The sequence below is a fragment of the Triturus cristatus genome, chromosome 2_2 (genome assembly GCF_964204655.1).
Source record: "Triturus cristatus chromosome 2_2, aTriCri1.1, whole genome shotgun sequence".
NCBI lineage: Eukaryota > Metazoa > Chordata > Amphibia > Caudata > Salamandridae > Triturus > Triturus cristatus.
In genome coordinates, this window is record NC_140582.1 from 359,125,759 (window position 1) to 359,146,692 (window position 20,934).

The 20,934-nt window shown below is 42.1% G+C and overlaps 1 protein-coding gene across 15 annotated transcripts in view; it reads left to right on the top strand.

The window, feature by feature from the left end:
• ANK2 (ankyrin 2) overlaps nt 1–20,934 on the top strand; it is a 1,556,458-nt gene that overhangs the window by 1,355,256 nt on the left and 180,268 nt on the right. For all 15 annotated transcript variants that reach the window (XM_085641446.1, XM_085641452.1, XM_085641444.1 and 12 more), the window contains one exon: nt 5,230–5,262. In XM_085641446.1, the coding sequence (XP_085497572.1) occupies nt 5,230–5,262 (33 nt within the window). The remainder of the gene's footprint in view (nt 1–5,229; nt 5,263–20,934) is intronic.

Below are 20,934 nucleotides of genomic sequence, written 5' to 3' on the forward strand. Positions count from 1 at the left end.
ATCCTAACTAAGTCCAAAAAGTTAAAAACCTTTCTCATGTGTTATGCAGCAAAATTTGTGCTGGCAGCCATTGGTGTTGATTCCTGGGTCAGAACCCAGGCTAACCTTGTATGTAAAAATACAAACACTATCACATAAGAGTATAATTTTCCTCTTGTCTCTCTTTCTTCTACCTCCCATGCTCCTTTTCGATTCTTCCACCACTCTATCCTAATTTGTAGCAGCCACACCTGACAACACAACTTTGTGTTGTTGACGGTTGTGGCCTAGGCTTCAACTATATGCGCCACCTACTGTGTGACCTTTTCTGAATTATGTAGAATGAGCTACATCGGAATAGTTCTCCTACACTTAAACGATTGCCAAATTATTCAGACCAGTGCTTAATGTTGGCTCCGTCTAAATCCCTTCCAAGACTTTCTAAATATAAAACATTCCTCTAAATATAAAACATTTTGCTCTAAACAAATCTCAAGACAGCTTTGCAGCAAATGACAAAAGCAACATCACCAAACTGTCAGCCTTCCACACCAGTAGCCTGAAAACAATCTTGTGCGTTTTCTTGCCCTCAACTATCTCCAACCAGGAGCTACTCTCCAAATGCAAGCAACAGAGCATGGACCCCATTATTATGAGAAAAGGATGGAGATAGATAGGACACACCATAAGAAGAGAACAAGACTCCTTCACAATAACAGCTCTCCACTGGATAGCAAAAGGCAAATGGAAGAAAGACAGGCCAAATAACACCTTGAGCCAAACTGTGGAAACAGTAATGAAGAGCTTGAGCCACAGCTGGTGCACTGTACAGAAACTTGCCCACGACAGACAGACGTTGGAGGTCCATCGTTGCTGCCTTACATGCCAGTTGGCATACCAGGCAGCAAGTAAGTAAAGTCACAGGACATGAGCAGTATTATCCAAATATTAAAATCTGAAGATCTCTGGTAACTGAAGGGGCATCCATTTGAGTTCATTTCTGTGTTAGACCTTAGGTTAAAATTGTGTTTTTCAAAATAGTAGAAACACTGCCAGACAGTAAAACTCACTGAAAATGGGGCTACACGCATTTGGCAGATAGAGGCCACATCCTCCATCCTGGTATCTCTGAGGTGAAAAACAAGCATCTTACGCCTTGGGTTTTATGTGTACTGTTTACATCAATTAAGTGCACTTCGTTGTGGAAAACCCATGTCAAAGTACTCTGAGGCTATATGCTAACTCCAAAAGGCAGAGACTTTGCATGCAGAATGCAAATTCACAATACAGCTGGAAGATGTTCACAGGCCTACAGTACTGGACTGCACTGAGAACTAATAGCAGCACTAGAACATTTTTTTAATTCTGCAATCTGCGCTCACATATTTGTGTTTTGTAAAGGACCAGTGTAATTTTAATGTATATTGGTAGAAAGGTAATGGATCTTACAGGCAGAAATTAAAGGTAAACTGAAGGTAAACTCCGTAAATATTGAAATACACAGGAGCATTTTTTCTCTGTAGCAGTAAATCATGCATGTACTAATATGAATACATGCTTCACCTTCAGGTTCTGCTTCCAGTTCAGGGTAGACTGTGAATACCTTAACCACTGCAGCGCTAAAAGAAGCCCCCTGTACTTTTACCCGACTGGGGTTTCAACATGTGTGTCTTGTATTAAACAGAGGAAACAGTGGGAACATGTTACTATATTTTCAAGTCTAGGAACACAAAGTTAAGATAACAAACGATAGATAGATTATATGTTTCTTACTCTGTGCTTGTAAATGTAAGAAAATCTTAAAAAGCACTGTTTGAAAAGAGTAGAGTGTTATGGAGATATCTTGTATCACCTCGGACAGTAAGATTGGTAGCAATTGTGCAAACGAGTGCCCTGTAGGTGGTGAGAGTTAGTGTTGCAGAAGGCATTTATAGGCTACCAACAGTTTCCAGAGCTGCATGCAAAAGAGGGGTTTGCCTTACTTCAGTGGGGAGCAGTGCACATCTGGGAGTACTTGTTTTGCCACACAGAGGCCATGTGGAATGGAAGTTTAGGTTGGGCTGTCCATTTTGGGAGCGGAATTTGCATATGCTTGGTCCCTGTGTGGGGCACAGATATCCCTGATAGATGTACCCATAGCCTGATACCCATGAGTCTTTCCTAGTTATTATTAAGTAAACGATAAATGAGCAACATCCTGAAAGGAATAAATTGTGTGTAAAAAGGATGTAGTCCGAAAATTACCCACCTTCAACTGAAATGTAACTTTAACCACAATTAACATGCTTGGCGAGAAAACCTGACTCTCATAAAAGAGTTTGCTTCATCCTTTCATCTTCCTTCCATCCATCTATCTAACCATCCTTCCACTGTTCCACCCACCCATTTAGCTATCCTTTCTTCTATCTATTGATACATCCATCTATTTATCAATGCATCCATCCATACATCCACCCATCCATCCAGTCAATAATCTATTTATATGGTCACCTATCCATCCTATCACTCTTTCTCCTTCCTTCCTTTCAACCTTTCATTCATTAATCCTTTCACTCTCCATTTATCCTTTCACCTATCCAGCTATTCTTCCTTTCATTCTTCCATCCCTTCATCCTTCCATCTATCCATCCGTTTGCCTTGCCATCTATTCTTTCATTTATACGTCCATTCTTTCACTTTTCAATCTACCATTATTTCACCTCCCACCAATCCATACTTTCACTCTTGCATGCATTTATTTTTCCTCCCTTCTTTCCTTTCACTCTTTCAGCCTACCTGTCATACTTTTATTTCTTCTTTCCTTTCCCATTAGCTTTTTTAGATTTCACCCTTCCTTCCTCCTCCCATAGATTTCTATCCCTTATCTATCGCTTTTGTCATAGTTATATGATGTTAAAACGCATGCCTTTACAAAGATTGCCTTTTTCACACATCCTATACCACACGTGCACTTACCACGAATATGCCTTTACTGCAAAAGACTTTACAACGATAGGTAAGTATATTTAAGGTATTTAAACACTCACTAAATTAACTATTTCTTGCAAATCTAGCAATCACTGCCATCTCACAAATGATGTGATTTGCCATGTTATAAGTAGTATTGTAAATTATATTATTTTAGATGGTATAAGTAATAGAATATACTAGGGTATAAGCAATGCATGGAGAAGGGTCGAGTTATGATTAATGTAGTGTGGTTACCGAGTTCAATAAACTGTATGACGTGGCACGGGTAACCATAATTTGAAGGTGGTGCATAGATAATAAATATATAAATGAACTAAACACATACACACTTACCTTAAACCATGAGTTAGCTGGTAAAGGCATATTCATGGTAAAGGCATGCGTGGTAAATGTTTTGTGGTAAAGGCATTGTGTGGAAAAGACAGCGTTGTAAAGGCTGTGTTCATTTTTGTCACACCCTTACTCTCTATGTTTATCCATAATTTTCTCATTTCTCTTTCTCTGTTTCTTTCCCTGTACATGTCACCCCTTGGTCAACACCCCTCTGTCATAGTATTTTTAGCATTTTGTCACCACACCTTTAGGCAGAAGAAACCCATAAACAACAAACTAAGGGGCATACCAGCAAGGGCCTGCGATAATTATCGCTCAGCACTTTTAGTGCGAGGATAATTATCGCAGGCTAACGCTGGATTCTATCGCAGAGATAGCGTGCTATCAGCCATGCTTATCTCCCAAGTGATAGGAATCCATGAGTTAGCTGGAAAACAGTGTGATTATCGCTGGAAATCCAGCGATAATCGCACTGCGACCAGCGATACCTTGCTGATAGGGCAGGGTGGTCTTAGACATGTAGTCCACCTCCCATTGGATTACATGGCTAAGTCAGATTACAAGCAGGCGTAAGGAAAGTAGCGATAACTGTGGTTAGCGCTACTTTTCTTATCGCCCTGCTTGTTTGCGTGCAGCTTGATAATTGGAGAAATGTCGCTTAGTGACATTTCTCCAGTTATTTTGGCACGGAACACCCACTTAGCATCTCATTAGAGATGCAAAGCTGGCCGTTGTTGTAAGGGGCGCCAAATCAGCAAAACATGCGATAGCGTGTCTTTGCTGATAAGGCGATGAAATTATCGCCGCTTTTCAGCCGAAAACGGACGCAAAAGCGGCGATAATTTTTCATCGCCGCCTTGTAGATATGCCCCTAACATTTTAGTGGGACTGAGTTGACCAGCTCACCTTTCAGAGTGGCAGCTCCCCTCACCCCTGCTTAAACTGCTGAAGTGGGAGGGTTCCCTAGGCCACTGGTGTGTAAGTACAACAAGTGCGGTGCGTAGAACACTGAATCACTAACAATACTATATAGGTCACAACTTCCAGCCATGTTTTCACTAAATCACTGTAAATGGTGTTAGCGAGGCAGTCTAAGGATTTTTTTTATACAGAACCAAAAATGAAATACAAAGATAAACTTTGACAATGTTCTTTTACAATACAAGTTCTAGGCCATTTTATTTCAACAACTTACTTTGGTCTGTCAGATTTTCAGACTCGAAAATTGGCTGAACATTGTAAAGAATAAAAAGGTGTCTGCAAAACACAATTGTCCTAAAACAGAAGAAAGCCCACAATCCAAGACCAAAATATGGAGTTGTTATATGTGTGATCTTGTCAATTTTCAGTGGGATCCTGACTGATATATCCAGGGAAAGTGATACTCATGGATGTTGGTCCAATTTTTCAATATGATCAGTTGGGATTCCTAACTTTAGTATTGCTAAATGCGTTTTGTGAATACCAAAAGTCGTAAAGTTAGGATTTTGTCCCAGTTCAACTTAAGTTTTGGTCTTCTTAAGACCAAAACTTAAGTTTAACTGAGACAAAATCCTAACTTTACGACTTTCGGTATTCACAAAGGGCATTTAGGAGTACTAAAGTTAAGATTCCTAACTTTAGTACTCCTAAATGTATTTTGTGAACACCGAAAGTCGTAAAGTTAGGATTTTTTCTCAGATTACTTTTGTGAATTGGGCCCTCTGTGTCTATGCCTCAAATTCTCCAACCCTTTTGGCTTCTAAATCCTGACTAACTGTTCCTGACATTCCCTCTGCATCTTTTATCCTTTGAACAGTTTGAAGAGTGTTATGTTTGCAGTAGTACTGGCTGATGTTTGTATGACATGGTGCTTTACTGTGCTTATTTTAAACTTGTTTTTCTAAACTCAACGCTGTTCCTGCTCTTTCTTTTTGTCTCTCTTTTTATGGCGCCGTGGGATGAAAGGAATCAGACTCAGATCAAGAGCAAGACGACGAGGTAATTTTGAATAAGCTGACTCCATTTTGAGCACTTGACTATACTGTGGATCACATCTTCATTAGTTAACAAAAGAAACAGTGAGGGACAATCAGAATTAAATGTTTTCACTGGAAGGTGTCAAAGTATTAATGTTCACCAGCTGGGGTACCCTGGAGGTTTTAGGGATAATATAAATGTTATCAATAAGAAGGAGAAGAAGATTATAGTTTTGTTCTTAGTTATTAAAAACCATTACAACCTTTGTATTGCAATATAATAAGAATGATTACCATTATGTTCTTTATATAAGGAAGCACCATTAGTGCATATGTGTGCAGGTGTTTGTCGGTGGCCGGCACTGACACTATTTGAACTGGAACTTATTTGTCATCATCAGAGTTTGACCCAGAGAAAGAAAGAGAGGCAGAAAGTGGGGTTGTGGCAAAAAAATGAAGATTGGAAAATGGTGTCAAAGAGAAAAAGAAGGGATGAAAACAAACCTGCAGGTTAAAGACAATGTCCAACACCCCCAGGATGAACACAATTTCTTACCACCAGATGACAGACCTATCGGAGATGAAAGTATACAAGATTCACATTTATAACCTTTCCAGTCATGTCCTATCCGAAGGAGAGATTTCATTCCTTAGAAAGGGGTTATCCTTTGTGCCAACAAGTTTTTAGGGACCGATTAGAAACAAGATGCGAGATCCTCAGATTCTTCAGAAACATTAGATTCATAGTTTATTTCAAGGATAGTTATATAATCACAAAGAACGATGATACAGGGGTGAGAAATAATTCTAGTACTCACCCAAATACATCCAGTATATCAGCGGAGGTGACTATTTTTGTAAAAAATGTATGTTTAATGAATTGACAATGATTTTGAGAAGAAGAACATAGATTAATTCCAATCTCAAATGTGAAAAATTTGTCCTCATAAATTCATTATCTCCAGCGATCAGTTCATCACTTAATAAGTGTACACAGGGGGAGGAATTGTGTTAATAAACACCTCAGACTATAAGAAAGAAAAAATGAGACAACTAACAAATGAGGACATTATAGGAGACTGCCCGGAGACCCTAGTCCAGGGATTTGGAGAGTATAAAAGACATAACAAAAAGGGCAAGGCGAATGGCTGGATATCAGTTAAAGAATAGGAACACCAGTATAGTTTATACTGCCCAAAGTCCACAAAAACACAGAGAACCCTCCTGTGAGACGTACTGCTTAAGCACAGGTTTCATTTTGCGAACTGTTTCCAAATATATAGATTTTTTCTTTAAACTATTAACGATTAAATCATATAAAAGAGATTTAATGCATTTCATCAATTTAGTAGAGAATATAATCTTCAGCATCGAACAAGATACTTTGCCAAGTTTTCATGAAGAGATATTAAATACAAATATTCCACAGGGAAAGGCTCTGGCAGTCATGAAGGATATTTTGGATAAAGGAACTAAGATTAATGATGTTCCAATTGATTTCATTATTGAATTAGCCCACTTTGCTCTCTCTCTTTCTTTTTACTTGAAGATTTCTTTTGGAAATCAGGGGGCATATTATCAAGGACTGCGTTAAAAATTATCGCAGCTTTAGCGGCAGAAAACTGCCGCTAAAGCGGCGATAATGGGCTTGATAATATGCCCTTGAGAATTCCCATAGAAGCCAATGTTTTGGTGTGAACATGGGCTTCTATTGGAATTCTCTGCAGCATATTATCATGTCCATTATCGCCGCTTTAGCGGCAGTTTTCTGCCGCTAAAACGGTGATAATTTTAACGCCGTCCTTGATAATATGCCCCTAAGGGAGTAGTGGTGGGGTGTACCTTCATTCCAGAATTGACTAACATCTTTATGGCGTATTGTGAGAAAATGATACTTGCATTGAAGTACATTCTTTTAGACAACATATATCTGTATGGTACAGATTCCTGAACAACATCTTTTCAGTACGGAAAGGACCAGAAAAAGAGTTGGATGCCTTTGTGTTGGGGCTGGACCATCGTTCCCCAGACCTCAATTGTACCTCGTCCAAGGACAAAAATAAGATAACCTTCCGTGACCTAGAGATCATCCATGAAGATGTTAGGATATAAACCAATCTCTTTATCAAGCCAGCAGATAGAAACACACTGTTACACGTTTTGAGCTTCCATTCCAAATCTCTAAAGGAGAATTTGCTTAATGGGCAATTCCTCAGGACACAGAGGAACAGATTTGTTTGAGAATGCCAACATATTGAGCAATAAACTCGTTCAAAGAGAGTGCCCCAAGATATTGGTGAAACAGGCCCTAAAACGAGTGAGGTATACATCAAGACAAACACTCTTGGTGCGTAGGATTAAAGATCAGAAACAGGAATTAACCTGCATAATGCCATGTAGATCAGTCTCAAATAAAATTCTGAAAGCTATCGAAAACACTGGACGATTTTGCAACAAATAGGCATTGCTGGACCATTGTTTTCATTTAAGAAAATGAAGATTTTTAGACAGTTCCATATTAGGGCTAATGTCCCTAATAAAAAACAAGAACAGACAAGAATATGGAATCTCCCAGAAGTGACAGGTCACTTTAGATGTGGTACGTGCCCAGTTTGTCAATATATGGACAATAGTAAAGAATTTTCATTAATGGTGTCTCACAAACACAAAAATCTTTCTGCAATTGTAATATTGATTACGTGGTCTATGCTGTAATTTGCCCATGTAAGAAAACATATATTGGGATGCCAACTCAACTAGCCAAAAAACAAATCACTCAACACTATTAACTGTTGAGAGAGCTCTGCACCTTTGGTCCAGCATTAAATGGGAATGGGACATAGTCAACGGATATCCACTGATTTACAAAGATCAGACCCAACAAAAGAGGTGAAGATATTGAAGCTTTATTATGGAGACTGGAAGCAAGATTTTTTCAGGTTTTTAATACAGTTAACCAGAACTTAAATATGGCAGATGAAATGTTAGCACTAATTCTGTCTTGATTTGCTGTTCGATGTCCATATGTTTCTTGGAGGATGTTTTTTGTTTACAATAAGTACCTGCAGGAAGGGAAAGCTCCATTGTTTTATCCATGCAGCAGAGATGATGTCAACAACTTTCACCTTTAAATAATTAAGAAACACTTCATATAAGGACATTGTGTATGATTTATTTCCTGTGTCTAAATATGCACTCACCAATTATTGTTGTAATAACACAAATATATGGCAGAGGAATAAGTGTTTAAACACATCTGATTTTAGAAGATGAAACCACAGTATATGATAGGATTCCATCCTTTTTATTTTTAGCTTGGGCTCAGAATAGACTATGTGCATGAGAGGCTATTTTCCATTTAAAATGTAGAAACAACTTATACACTCTTTCACAGACTCCTCTCCACATCTTGCTCCATTCCAAGATGGCAGGACAAAGCTAGTACACCATAGCAGCGGTTTTTCTTAATAAAAATGGTGCATATGTACAACGCACTGACTAATTCTCCAGTGGAGGAAATTTCCTGGTGAAATAACACTCTTGTTTGGCTCCAGGGTTGTACTGGATGACACATTTCAGTGGAGTAGACAAGGTAAGCTCCAGTGCCATCCACAGCTGGAAGTATAGAGTGATTTTAATTTCTCTCTACATACGACTTGGGGAAAGTTCTGAGGGTTTTCTGCTCTAATCATGGGCCAGTTTAACGGCCAGGAGAACCTTTGGCAGATAATCTTGCATTCTGGTTTATTCGTTCTGTAGATGCCATTTCTGGATAAAGTCTAGCATCTTCTGAGCTCCATACAGTCCACTATGTGACAGTTATGTAAGGGGGCTTTGGATGACCACAGGGTGTGGATGCATGTACATGGGGCAGAGTCTGGTGAGGTAAAATGCATGTCAACCTTTCACCTGCACAATTTGATGAAATCGATTATAATGAAGCCTTCCCCATATCATTCTGAGAAATAGTGCCATATGTGGCCTGCATTGTCAATAAGTGTCCACCTACACTGATAGAGTCCTCACTAGTACCACCAATATTATAAGGTGTGTGTTTTGCACTGAGTGTGGTCACTATATTCCATTAGGGACTTACGGAATTGGTCTTTTACACAAAATAAATAGGCTTCACACAAACAAAACAGGATGGAATAATAACACTGATCATACTACACAATGCTGAATATGAAAGGACTTTTAGTTCAAGCAGCTATGCAAATAGGACTTCAGCAATTGATCAGTGAGGTAAAAGTGAGGGTGTTTGTGCCTTGCACACTTCAGATTTGATTTTTATTTAGTAATTTTGAGTTTTGGTTTATAAAACATACAGGTTTCATATATTAAAAGAACATCTGACTAGAACAGTGTGTGATGAATGGATGTTATTGGCAATTGATTTCCATAGTACTCTCAATGTTCCCTTATATAATAATAAAAAATTGATTCTTTAAATGATTTTTCTCCAAACAAATGTTTCGAATTTTTCCTTCAGAAAGTACTCATTGTTGGACATTGTATTTTTCTCTCATACTCCGGGCGATATTATTGGGAGAACCCTACACATTTTTCTGAGAGGGAAATATGGAGGCAAGAATTGGAAATAATGCATAAAAACGCATGAGGTGTAGTTAATATTAGGCAGATTTATTATTCAGAAACCTGACATTCAGTGTCATCAGTTGTGTGCTCATAAAAAAAATCTTTATCCCCTGCACTTATTTTTCAACAAATTATTTAGATGACCCTCCTAGTCATGACATACAATTTGTCTAGTTAGCTATAAAGAATGAAATGCTTTGATTGTTCTGTGATCTAAGGGTGGAAATGTGCACTGTCTCTGAGACAGACAGAAGTTCGGAGACTAATTATAGTATTCATTCCCAAATTTCATGTACTCATCAGAAACCTGGACCATTCAAGGAGATGTAGGTATGAGCAAGAATACATAAGAGCTGTAGTTGAGAAATATTAATAGAAATAAATACTTAACATACAAGAAGGGTTTGAGCATGAAGCGTCTCAGATTATTCAAAGACAATTCAAAGAGTCATAATCAAACCTAGAAGACAAGTCTTCCGTTATAAATGGTTGAAAGAGACTATAACATTGGCTGGATAATTTGTATTGTCTTCAGACAGCTCAAACACTCATAATAACAATTATTTAGGTAAACAGGTATGAGATCACAAAATATATTTACCATAGCACAGAGCTGGATTTTTTCACCACAAAACAATGGGTTATGGGTGTATGTTTGGAGTGCAGCTCCAAAGCTTTAAAAATCTGACATGGCCAGTATTGTTGCTCAACACTACATGAAAGAAAGGTCTTTGTGCACATTTCAAGGGAAAATTTTTAGAAGAGATTCTAATATTTGTAATGGGTGATAATATTGAATTTCACAGTTAGTGATGTCAATTGTAAACTTTTACCCATCCATTGTTAAAAAAAATATGGCTACTCCATGTAGGAATGTATTTCATGATTTTCTAGCTGTTAAATTGCATTTGATTACCATAGCAAGGAACATATCACATTTGCTTTTAACTGCCTGTTTCAAAGCCAAGTAATTTGTATGAGGCTAACATAAAGCTCTCAAATCAATTTAAAGTCACCTAAAGATATGAGTAAGCGATTACTGGGTAAGCATCTAGCCTTAGTCTATCCTGTGTTGAGTTCCTTATGATATTTTATATATATATATATATATATATATATATATATATATATATATATATATATATATATATATTCACTGAGAAAAACATAGGTTTCAGAGACGATATAGTTAGTTGGACATTTCACTCATACAAAACCATAGAAATTCCCCCGTTATAGTTAGTTCAGCTAACTATAACTCGCGCCCCCGCAATGCACTACTGATGACGTCACATATTACATCATTCATGACATAGTCAGTGACATCACTGATGACATCATCCAGTGACTGTGTGTTTCTATAAAGTTTAAATATGTATTATATATATGCCAAGGTGTATTGAAGAATGAGTGGGTGTGTAAGTGTCTGGATGGAGGATTTAATAGGTGCGTCACTGACTGTTTAAGTGATTTATTACATGTGTCTTATTGAATGCATGGGTTAGTGACTAAACTGTGTGAATGTCTGTATCAGTCTGTCTGCTGTTGTATAAGCTGCCCCATGGGTTGGTTAGTAGCTACATGAGTGTCTATATGGGTTATTGATTAGTTGCCAGAGTATTTGTATGGGTGCCTGAGTGTGTGTGTGTGTGGGTGTGTGGGAGGTGTGTGACTCTGTGCATAAATGTTTGAGTGATTGATTTACTGGCTGTATGTGTTCAATAGTGCATGTGTAAACAGCTGTATGGGTGGGTCAGTGTGTGTATGGGTGTGTTACTGAGTGAATGGATGTCTCAGTGGTACATGTCCAAGTATCTACATATGTAAATGGCAGTTATGTGAGAGTTGGAGTATATAAATGACTATATGTGAGAGTCAGTGATTGTGAGAGTGGCTGTATAGATGACTGTTTACTTGTATCAGTGATTGTATAGGAGAGTAATTATGTGTTTGTTTCTGTTTGAATAAGTGATCTATTGTGTGTATAACTCTGTAGGTCAGTAAATGGAAGTGTGATTGATTCTTTGCATGACTGACTAGGTGTGTGAGTAACTCCATGAATGATTGGCGCTGTGTGAGTGTCTGTATAGGTGTATGAGTGCATATGATAGTGTTGTATTGATGAGTGACTGTATGTATGAGTGATTGTATGGGTGAATGAGTGGATGTGTGTAGACCTAGGAATCAGTGAGTGCGTATGTAGTAACTGGTATTGGTGTGTCGATGGTTTCGAAAATGGTAGTCTGTATTTTACAGTGGGTGTATCAAAGGTTATATTAGAGTGTGAGGAGGTGCATCCGATTTTCACGTGGATGATGTCATCAGTGATGTCATTTGAGATGTCATCAGGGATGTCATCAGTGATGTCACTGACCTTGTCATGAATGATGTAAAATGTGACATCATCAGCAGTGCATTGCGGGGGCGCGAGTTATAGTTAGCTGAACTAACTGTAACGGGGGAATTTCCATGGTTTTGTACGAGTGAAATGTCCAACTAACTATAACGTCTCTGAAACCTATGGTTTTTTTCAGTGAATTTGTAAGGTTTTTTAAATGCTAATTTCTAACTATAACGTGCCTGAAACCTATGTTTTTTTCAGTGAATTTCAATGGTTTTTTAAATGCTACTTTCTAACTATAACATGCCTGAAACCTATGGTTTTTTCAGTGAATATCAATGGTTTTTTAAATGCTAATTTCTAACTATGCCTACAAAGGTAGGACATGTGAAGAAAGAGAAAGAAAAGTGCAGATAGAAGCAAGACAAATGCAGAAAGAGGCAAAAGAAGTCCAGAAAGAGGAAGAAAACTGCAGGAAGAAGCAAGAGATGTGCAGAAAGAACCAACAGAGGAGCAGAAAGTCCTCCTGTGCCCCCAACTTTTTAGTGACGGGTACTGGTGGTAACTGACTCTGACTAACCAGGACCGGAGCCAGTGCTATGCTAAAAGACACTTAGAATACAGTAAAAACACCTACATACACTAGGGAACACTATGTGTTGGGGTACCCCTGTAATTAGCATGACCTCCTCTGTATTTGCCTTGAGTTAGTGCCTGGGTCATTGCATGAGTACATGGGTAGTGACTGGATGATTAGAGTGCTGCAAGGACAGTGCATGATGATTTAATAACTGCTTCGGTTTTGGCGGAGTGATTGGATTAGTACATGATGCTGGATGGCTGATTTAAGGAGTGCATGGGTAGTGGCAGAGGGATTTCTGGAGTGCATGGGTACAACCTGGATAATTGGAGGAGTGAATCACTACCGTGTAGGTGGTTAGAGGTCTGCATGGGTAGTGCATGGGATTGTAGCAGTGCATGTTTTAGTGCCTGGGTCATTCCATGAGTACATGTGTACTGACTGGAAGATTAGAGTACTGCAAGGAGAGTGCATGGTGAATTTATAAGTGCTTGGGTTTTGGTGGAGTGATTGGATAAGTACATGGTGCTGGCTGGGTGATTGAAAGAGTGCATGGATACTGGCAGGGCGATGGCTGGACTGCACAGGTAGTGCTCAGAGGATTGTAGCAGTGCAAGTGTTAGTGCCTGGATCATTGCATAAGTACATGGGTACTGATTGAATGATTAGAGTACTGCAAGGACAGAGCATGGTGAATTTTTAAGTGCCTGAGTTTTGGCGGAGTGATTGGATAAGTACATGGTGCTCGCTGGGTGGTTGGAAGAGTGCATGGGTAGTGGCAGGGCGATGGCTGGACTGCATGGGTACTGCTCAGGGTATTGTAGCAGTGCATGAGTTAGTGCATGAGTCATTGCATGAGTGCATGGGTAGTGACTGGATGATTAGAGGGCTGCAAGGAGAGTGCATGGTGAATTTATAAATGCTTGGGTTTTGGCAGAATGATTGCATAAGTACACACATGTCATATCAGGCCCGCCCCCTCCCTTCAGCACTGTGCAAACGCACCCCCTGGTGGGTTTTAATTTGGGGGATTAATTCCCCTTGAATCCTGAGGGTCCCTGGGGGCCAACTAGTCCACCAGGTACCTCCAGTAAGTGCCACAGAGCTGCGTTGCAGAGAGGTAACCCGAGGCCATGCCCCTTTTTACACCTCTCTGCAACGCAACTCTGTGGCGCTTACTGGACGTACCTGGTGGGCTAGTTGGCCCCCAGGGACCCTCAGGATTCAAGGGGACTCAATTCCCCAACTTAAAACACGCCACAGGGCGCGTTTGCACACTTGTCACATCAGGTTACGCCCCCTCCCTGCACCACTGTGCAAACGCGCCTCCTGGAGCATTGTAAATTGGGGGGATTAAATCCCCTTCAGTCCTGAGGGTCCCTGGTGGCCAACTAGCCCACCAGCTACCTCCAGTAAGCGCCACAGAGCTGCATTGCAGAGAGGTGTAAAAAGGGGTGTGGCCTCTCAACACCTCTCGGCAACGCATACTGGCGCATACTGGAAGTACCTGGTGGGCTAGTTTGCCGCCAGGGACTCTCAGGATTGAAGGGGACTTAATCCCCCAATTTACAATGTGCCAGGGGGTGCGTTTGCACACTTGCTATGTGAGGCCCTGCCCCCTCCCTTCACCACTGTGCAAATGCGCCCCCTGGCACGTTTTAAGTTGGGGGATTAATTCCCCTTGAGTCCTGATGGTCCCTGGGGGCCAACTAGCCCACCAGGTACCTCCAGTAAGCGCCACAGAGCTGCGTTGCAGAGAGGTGTAAAATAGGGCGTGGCTTCTGAACACCTCTCTGCAACGCAGCTCCCTGGCGCATACTGGTGGTACCTGGTGGGCTAGTTGACCCCCAGGGACCCTCAGGATTGAAGGAGACTTAATCCCCCAATTTACAATGTGCCAGGGGGTGTGTTTGCACACTTGCTATGTGAGGCCCTGCCCCCTCCCTTCACCACTGTGCAAACGCACCCCCTGGTGCATTTTAGGTTGGGGGATTAAATCCCCTTGAGTCCTGAGGGTCCCTGGTGGCCAACTAGCCCACCAGCTACCTCCAGTAAGCACCACAGAGCTGCGTTGCGGAGAGGTGTAAAAAGGGGCGTGGCCTCTGAACACCTCTCTGCAACGCAGCTCCCTGGCGCATACTGGAGGTACCAGGTGGGCTACTTGGCCTCCAGGGACCCTCAGGATTCAAGGGGACTTAATCCCCCAACTTAAAACGTGCCACAGGGCGCGTTTGCACACTTGTCACATCAGGCCACGCCCCCCTCACTTCCCCACTGTGCAAACGCACCCCCTGGTGCGTTGTAAATTGGGGTATTAAGTCCCCTTGAGTCCTGAGGGTCCCTGGGGACCAACTAGCCCACCAGCTACCTCCAGTAAGCGCCACAGAGCTGCGTTGCGGAGTGGATAAAAAAGGGGGCGTGGCCTTGGACCACCTCTCTGCAACGCAGCGCCCTGGCGCTTACTGGAGGAACCTGGTGGGCTAGTTGGCCCCCAGGGACCCTCAGGATTCATGGGGACTTACTCCGCCAACTTAAAACGCGCCACAGGGCGCGTTTGCACACTTGTCACATCTGGCCACGCCCCCTCCCCACACCACTGTGTAAACGCACCCCCTGGTGCGTTGTAAATCGGGCCATTAAGTCCCCTAGAGTCCTGAGGGTCTCTGGGAGCCAACTAGCCCACCAGCTACCTCCAGTAAGCGCCACAGAGCTTCGTTGCAGAGAGGTGTAAAAAGAGGCGTGGCCTCTCAACACCTCTCTGCAGCATGTGCCAGTGGGTGCGTTTGCACACTTGCTATGTCAGGCCCGCCCCCTCCCTGTACCACTGTACAAACGCGCCGAAATTAAAAAAGAAAAATCTTTATTGGGCCCTGGGGGTCCTTCTGGGAACCCCTGAGCAGGCCTAGGGGGTCAGGGTGTTTCTACCCTGCCCCCTTCTCCTATTTTATACCTTTGTTTCTCTATTTTCTGGTGGCTCGCTTCTACCGAGCCACAAGATGGCTGTCAATACTTCCTGGTTTGGAGTGTTGACAGCCAATCACAGTGAAGCTCGTGCACGGGACTTAGGTGCCGCCCAGATATCAAAACTTTTATTTTTCTAATTTCTCAGCAACTACTGAGCGGATTTACACCATTTAAAAACAAGCATTTGCAATGCATTAGGTCTCGCATTTACGCGAGTTTGAGCTATTGGCATTGTAAATGACAATGCCAATAGGCATTGTTATTTGCAATGTCAATAGCTCAAACTCGCGTAAATGCGAGACCTAATGCATTGCAAATGCTTGTTCTTTCATTCCATCCATTTATAGGAAGGCAATTGTTGGGAAACATCACGTCTTAGCTCTCGTGCATCGATGAATGGGGCCTCCAGCAATGCGGTGCTACCTTTGCGCAGCGCTGCACTGCACTATGGAACGCGCCGGTATATTGTCTTGCATTAGGGGGTTAATAGAGCACGGTGCAAAGATTCTGTTGGCACAGCTCCCTACAAATCAAAATTAATGTTGTGGGACGGAGCGCGGTCCAGCTCATTGGACACGGAATTGAAAGAAGGAATGGAGGCGTGCATCAGACTGAAGCACTTGTGCCCGCGCGTCTAGGCACTGAAACTGCAACTTTGTGCTAAATGAGCTTGTTTACCATGAAGAGTGACACAGTGGGAGTTGGCCCCACCGCACCCCAATGCCAACAGCTAACCCCAGAGAGTGGGACCTAGACCTAGCTGCCACAGTTTCCACTTTGCATAAGTGGCGGTACCTGATGAGATCAAAGAATAAAGGAAATAAGCATCTTGTGTCGTGACAAAAAGTACCAGTCAGAGCGGTCAGAAGACACAGACTCGCCCTTAAAATAAGAATGTCACTCTCGCCCTCAGCTGTGATTAATGTGTAAAAAGATGACTAGCACAGAACACTTGGTTGCTGAGGTGACAGTGGCGTTCTTCGGAAACCCGCTGCTTAGTTAAGATGTAGTCAATACCTCAACCCCTGCTAATAATGAGTGGCACTGTGGCGTCAGCAGTGATGTCACAGTTCAGAAGAAGGTCTGAAATGTTAGATGACGGGGAATCTTTGCAAAGCCCACAGGGTTGCAGACTGACACACCGGCGTTATAGAGATGTCCTCAGAGCAGCAATGAACAAACAACTGCAACAGTTCTCGGTCCTCTGTGAAACCCGAAACGCATCACTGTCCTGCCTTTAAGGCTTGAAGCGGAATAGCTGTGAACCAGTGCTTTAAATGGGCTAGCGGGACTTGTGACAAGATGGATGGATGCTTGTTTAACCGCTTGTTTAACCGCAACCCAAAAGTAAACTGTTAACATATTTTATTAGGGTTCACTTTTTCCTTCACATCATGCATTAAAACAAGCACTGAGAGTGGCAAATGTTTGGCTTCTATACAGTAGTCATATTTACACCAAGCTTCACACACACACGACTTGTGACAAGATGGATGGCAGCAGTGAAATCTTCCCTAACACAAAGAATCAGTGCAGGAACGGTGACAGCAGCAAGAGGAACCAGAAATAGTTCTGCCAAACGCGCACACACGCACCACAGGTAGCAAATGCAATGGTGTAAGCTTCCCTCCATTACAGGCCAGTTACAACTCGAGCATCTCTCCCAGAGAGCACAGGTACATACTAAGCAGCAACCGAACCCGAGCTCTAAGCACACGTGCTTTAAATGGGCTAGCGGGACTTTCTCGAGGACGGCCAGACGAGCCTCTAGAACGGTAAAGAAAAAAATGAAAGAAATTTTGACAGTGGAGGGAGTGGGGGTGCAAATATTAGAAGGGAACGAGAGAGACGTAAGAAAGTAAATGTAAGAAGGAGAAAAAAAGAACAAGTCCTAAAATGAGCGGTGTTCAGAGAAAGTAGGTTCGAGCCTGACTTCGGCTCAACATTATAAGAGCTGCGTACACAATCATGTGTACACAATCATGCTCACTGAAAACAAGCACTTATTGCCAGGACACAAGTCCTAAAACGAGCGGTGTTCAGGAGCAAGCAGTAAGGGAAATGGTTGAGAATGGAGGAGGGGTGGGGCAATGAGAGGCTGGGACAGGATAGCAAGTATTTAACAGCGGGAGGGGCTTGATTGGGGGACGGGGGAGAAACCAGCTGCTGAGCGCGTTCGGAAAGGCAGAGGGAGACTTTTGTTTGCTTTTTGACTAGTTTGTATCTTTGAGGGAGAGATAGTTTATAAAGCGCCAACAGGAGTAACTCTTTGCGTGAGGCGCATAATGTGAAATTACTGTGCACAGTACAGACATACACAATACACGAAAACACTGCCCTAATACACTTGATAGGCACGCAGACAAAGTGCATCCAGGCGCATACACACACATACAAAGAGCCGAGTACACAATCATGCTAACTGAACACAAGCACTTATTGCCAGGACACAAGTCCTAAAACGAGCGGCACTCAGGAGCAAGCGGCAAGGGAAATGGTTGAGAATGGAGATGGGGTGGGGCGATGAAAGACTCGGACAGGACCGTAAGTATTTAACAGCGGGAGGGGGGTGATTGGGGGACGGGGGAGAAACCAGCTGCTGAGCGCGTTCGGAAAAGCAATAAATTGTTTGCCAGTCTGAAAGAAAAGAGAAAACAAGACAAACGACATTAGCAGAGCGGTCCGTGCCCAGAGGAGGCGGTGTCCACAAGCAGGGGTCACCAGGGGTCACCCAGAGAAGTCCGCAGAGAGGCAGAGTCTGGATGCCTGAGGGGAACCAGAGACAAAGTAAACAAGCAAGAAGGGGGTGGCAAATTGTGTGCACTTTGATGTCCTCAGTGGCCGCGCGGCTCACTGAGGACATCAAAGCAAGTGATCAGGCTGTGCTTTTCAGGCTGCCAAATGGTGCGCGCGCCCGGCGCACATGCACTGTATTTGGAGGCCTGAAAAGCACTGTTTGCACTTCCAAAACTCGCTTACTATAAGTCTCGCCAGAGCAGCGCTAAAGCGCTGTCTCAGACGAGACCTAAAAAGGTCGTTTTCTGATCCAAGCACTACCTTTTTGCAAAATTTGGGGTAATTCCGTTCAGTAGTTTCGGCTGTAGCCTTGCATAAAGTTTCCTATGGGAATTGATTTTTTGACTCTTATTTTTTGAATTTCTCAAAAACCACGGAACGTATTTACACCATTTAAAAAAAAGGTCACTTTCTGATCCAAGCTCTACTTTTCTGCCAAATTTGGGGTAATTCCGTTCAGCAGTTCGGGCTGTAGTTCGTCGCAAAATTTCCTATTTAAATTAACATGGGGAAAACGCGTTTTGGGACCCCCCTTTTTTCTCAGCCCCTGCTTGACGAATCACCCCCAAACTTTCAAGATAGGAGCTGACCTAAAAAGTGCAACTTTTTGGAAAATTTCATAAAGATTTGTTAAACGACGCGAAAATAATAAGCAAATCAAAAATTGCTTTTCCTATGGAAACTAGGTTGTAACTATAACTACCTACTGGCAACCGCCAGTAGGTAATATATAAATTTAAATACATGGCATCAAATGGCCTAAGTCATATCAACTTAGAAGTAATTGTGGATATGCAGAGAGAATAAAACTGATAAAACAGCACACTTGGTATACCCAGACATTGGTGCAATCTGCTACAGCCCAAAGATCACTGATTATATTTTGCATTCATACCTTTTAACAATGGATTGAATTCAGGGTAAGAGAACTCATATGGCTTTGGATTTGCGATTATGGCAATCCAAATGCCAGGATAGTAATGTCCTGATAAATTAGCTATTTAATGTTTATCCAGATACTTGGTTTTCATTATGATTGTTAGAAATTGGATTATAGGTTGAAGGGGGGTGAGAACCCAGTTCCAATACAAATCACAATCCTTGTCAGGATGAACCATAAACGTCACTAAATAAACCTGTGGTTAAACCTCTGGTAACTTGGCATAAAAGCAGTCAGGCTTAACTTAGAGGCAATGCATAAAGTGTTTATGTAACACTCAAACAGTAATAAAGTGAAAACACAGCACATGACGAATACGAAACCAATTTTAAAAACAGGATATTTTAGTAAGTACAATGACACCAAAAAAACTAAAATCCATCAGTATAACTGGAATTATGAGTTGTTAAAGTTTAAGGTGAAAAAAATATCGCCAAAGGTGTCAAGCTGGTATCTGGCCATGCTGGACCGAGATAAAGTCACAAGTTAAGGTCAACTATAATGGAGCACGGCTGGATAAATGGTCAGGTTCTTCCCACTGGATGTTCTACCTTCTAACTTTGTTGCGAAGACAGTGCGGCTGTGCGTCATCCTATGTTGCACTGTGTTGGACGGGGGTGCTTTTAGTCAAGCTGCATAGCTTTGCAGGGCTTTGCATCAGATCCAGTAAAGTTGGCGATCAGAAGCAGCATGGTGCTTCAGTGCGAGGACCGGCGTCACTCTGTGCTGCTCTGTGTCGAATCTGGTGAAGCCTTCGGTTAAGCAGGAAATAGTACACTGTGACTCCAGCCAAGGGTCCAGGACCTTGAGTTCAGCATTTTAGAATTAGGACTCACTCCCACAGAGGCCAGCAGATGGGACCAGGGCAGGTCCTTTTTGGTCTGGTCAGCTGGAAAGCTGGATCCTTAGAGTCACTTCGGGGGTCCTGGCTTCAAGACAAGCATGTCCAATATTCCTTCTTTAGAAACTCCGACCGACCTCTATCATAATGAACCCCTATATGTGCCTTTACCGGCACACAACCCTGTGAATCTCCGCTGAACTCTTGTCTATTAATACTGGAAATTCCTGCCTTAACTACAGGAAGGAGGGATAAATATGCTTAACAAGGCTGAACACAGTTGACCCAGGCCCTTCTTCATGTGTACAGCGTCCCTGCCGGTTGGGCCAATAGTTTGTTCTCTTTGTTCTTTAGCTTTACCCATTCTTTCCTTTTCAACTAACTATTGTGCTGACGCAAAAGAAATCACATATTTTGGATGATTACCATGTTGAAAATAGTGGGAGAATTAATTCCCCTAACAACACATGCAGCAAGGGGTGGGAAAGCAAATAAACAAAAATCTCAGCAGAACATTGAAGGTGCTTTACTTAGATTGCACCAGATGCAGTGGTATTTTGCCCCAATGTGTCAAATTGACATAAATTGCCATAGCATTAGAGCTTGCTGGCAAATTGTACAAAGCATCTGCTC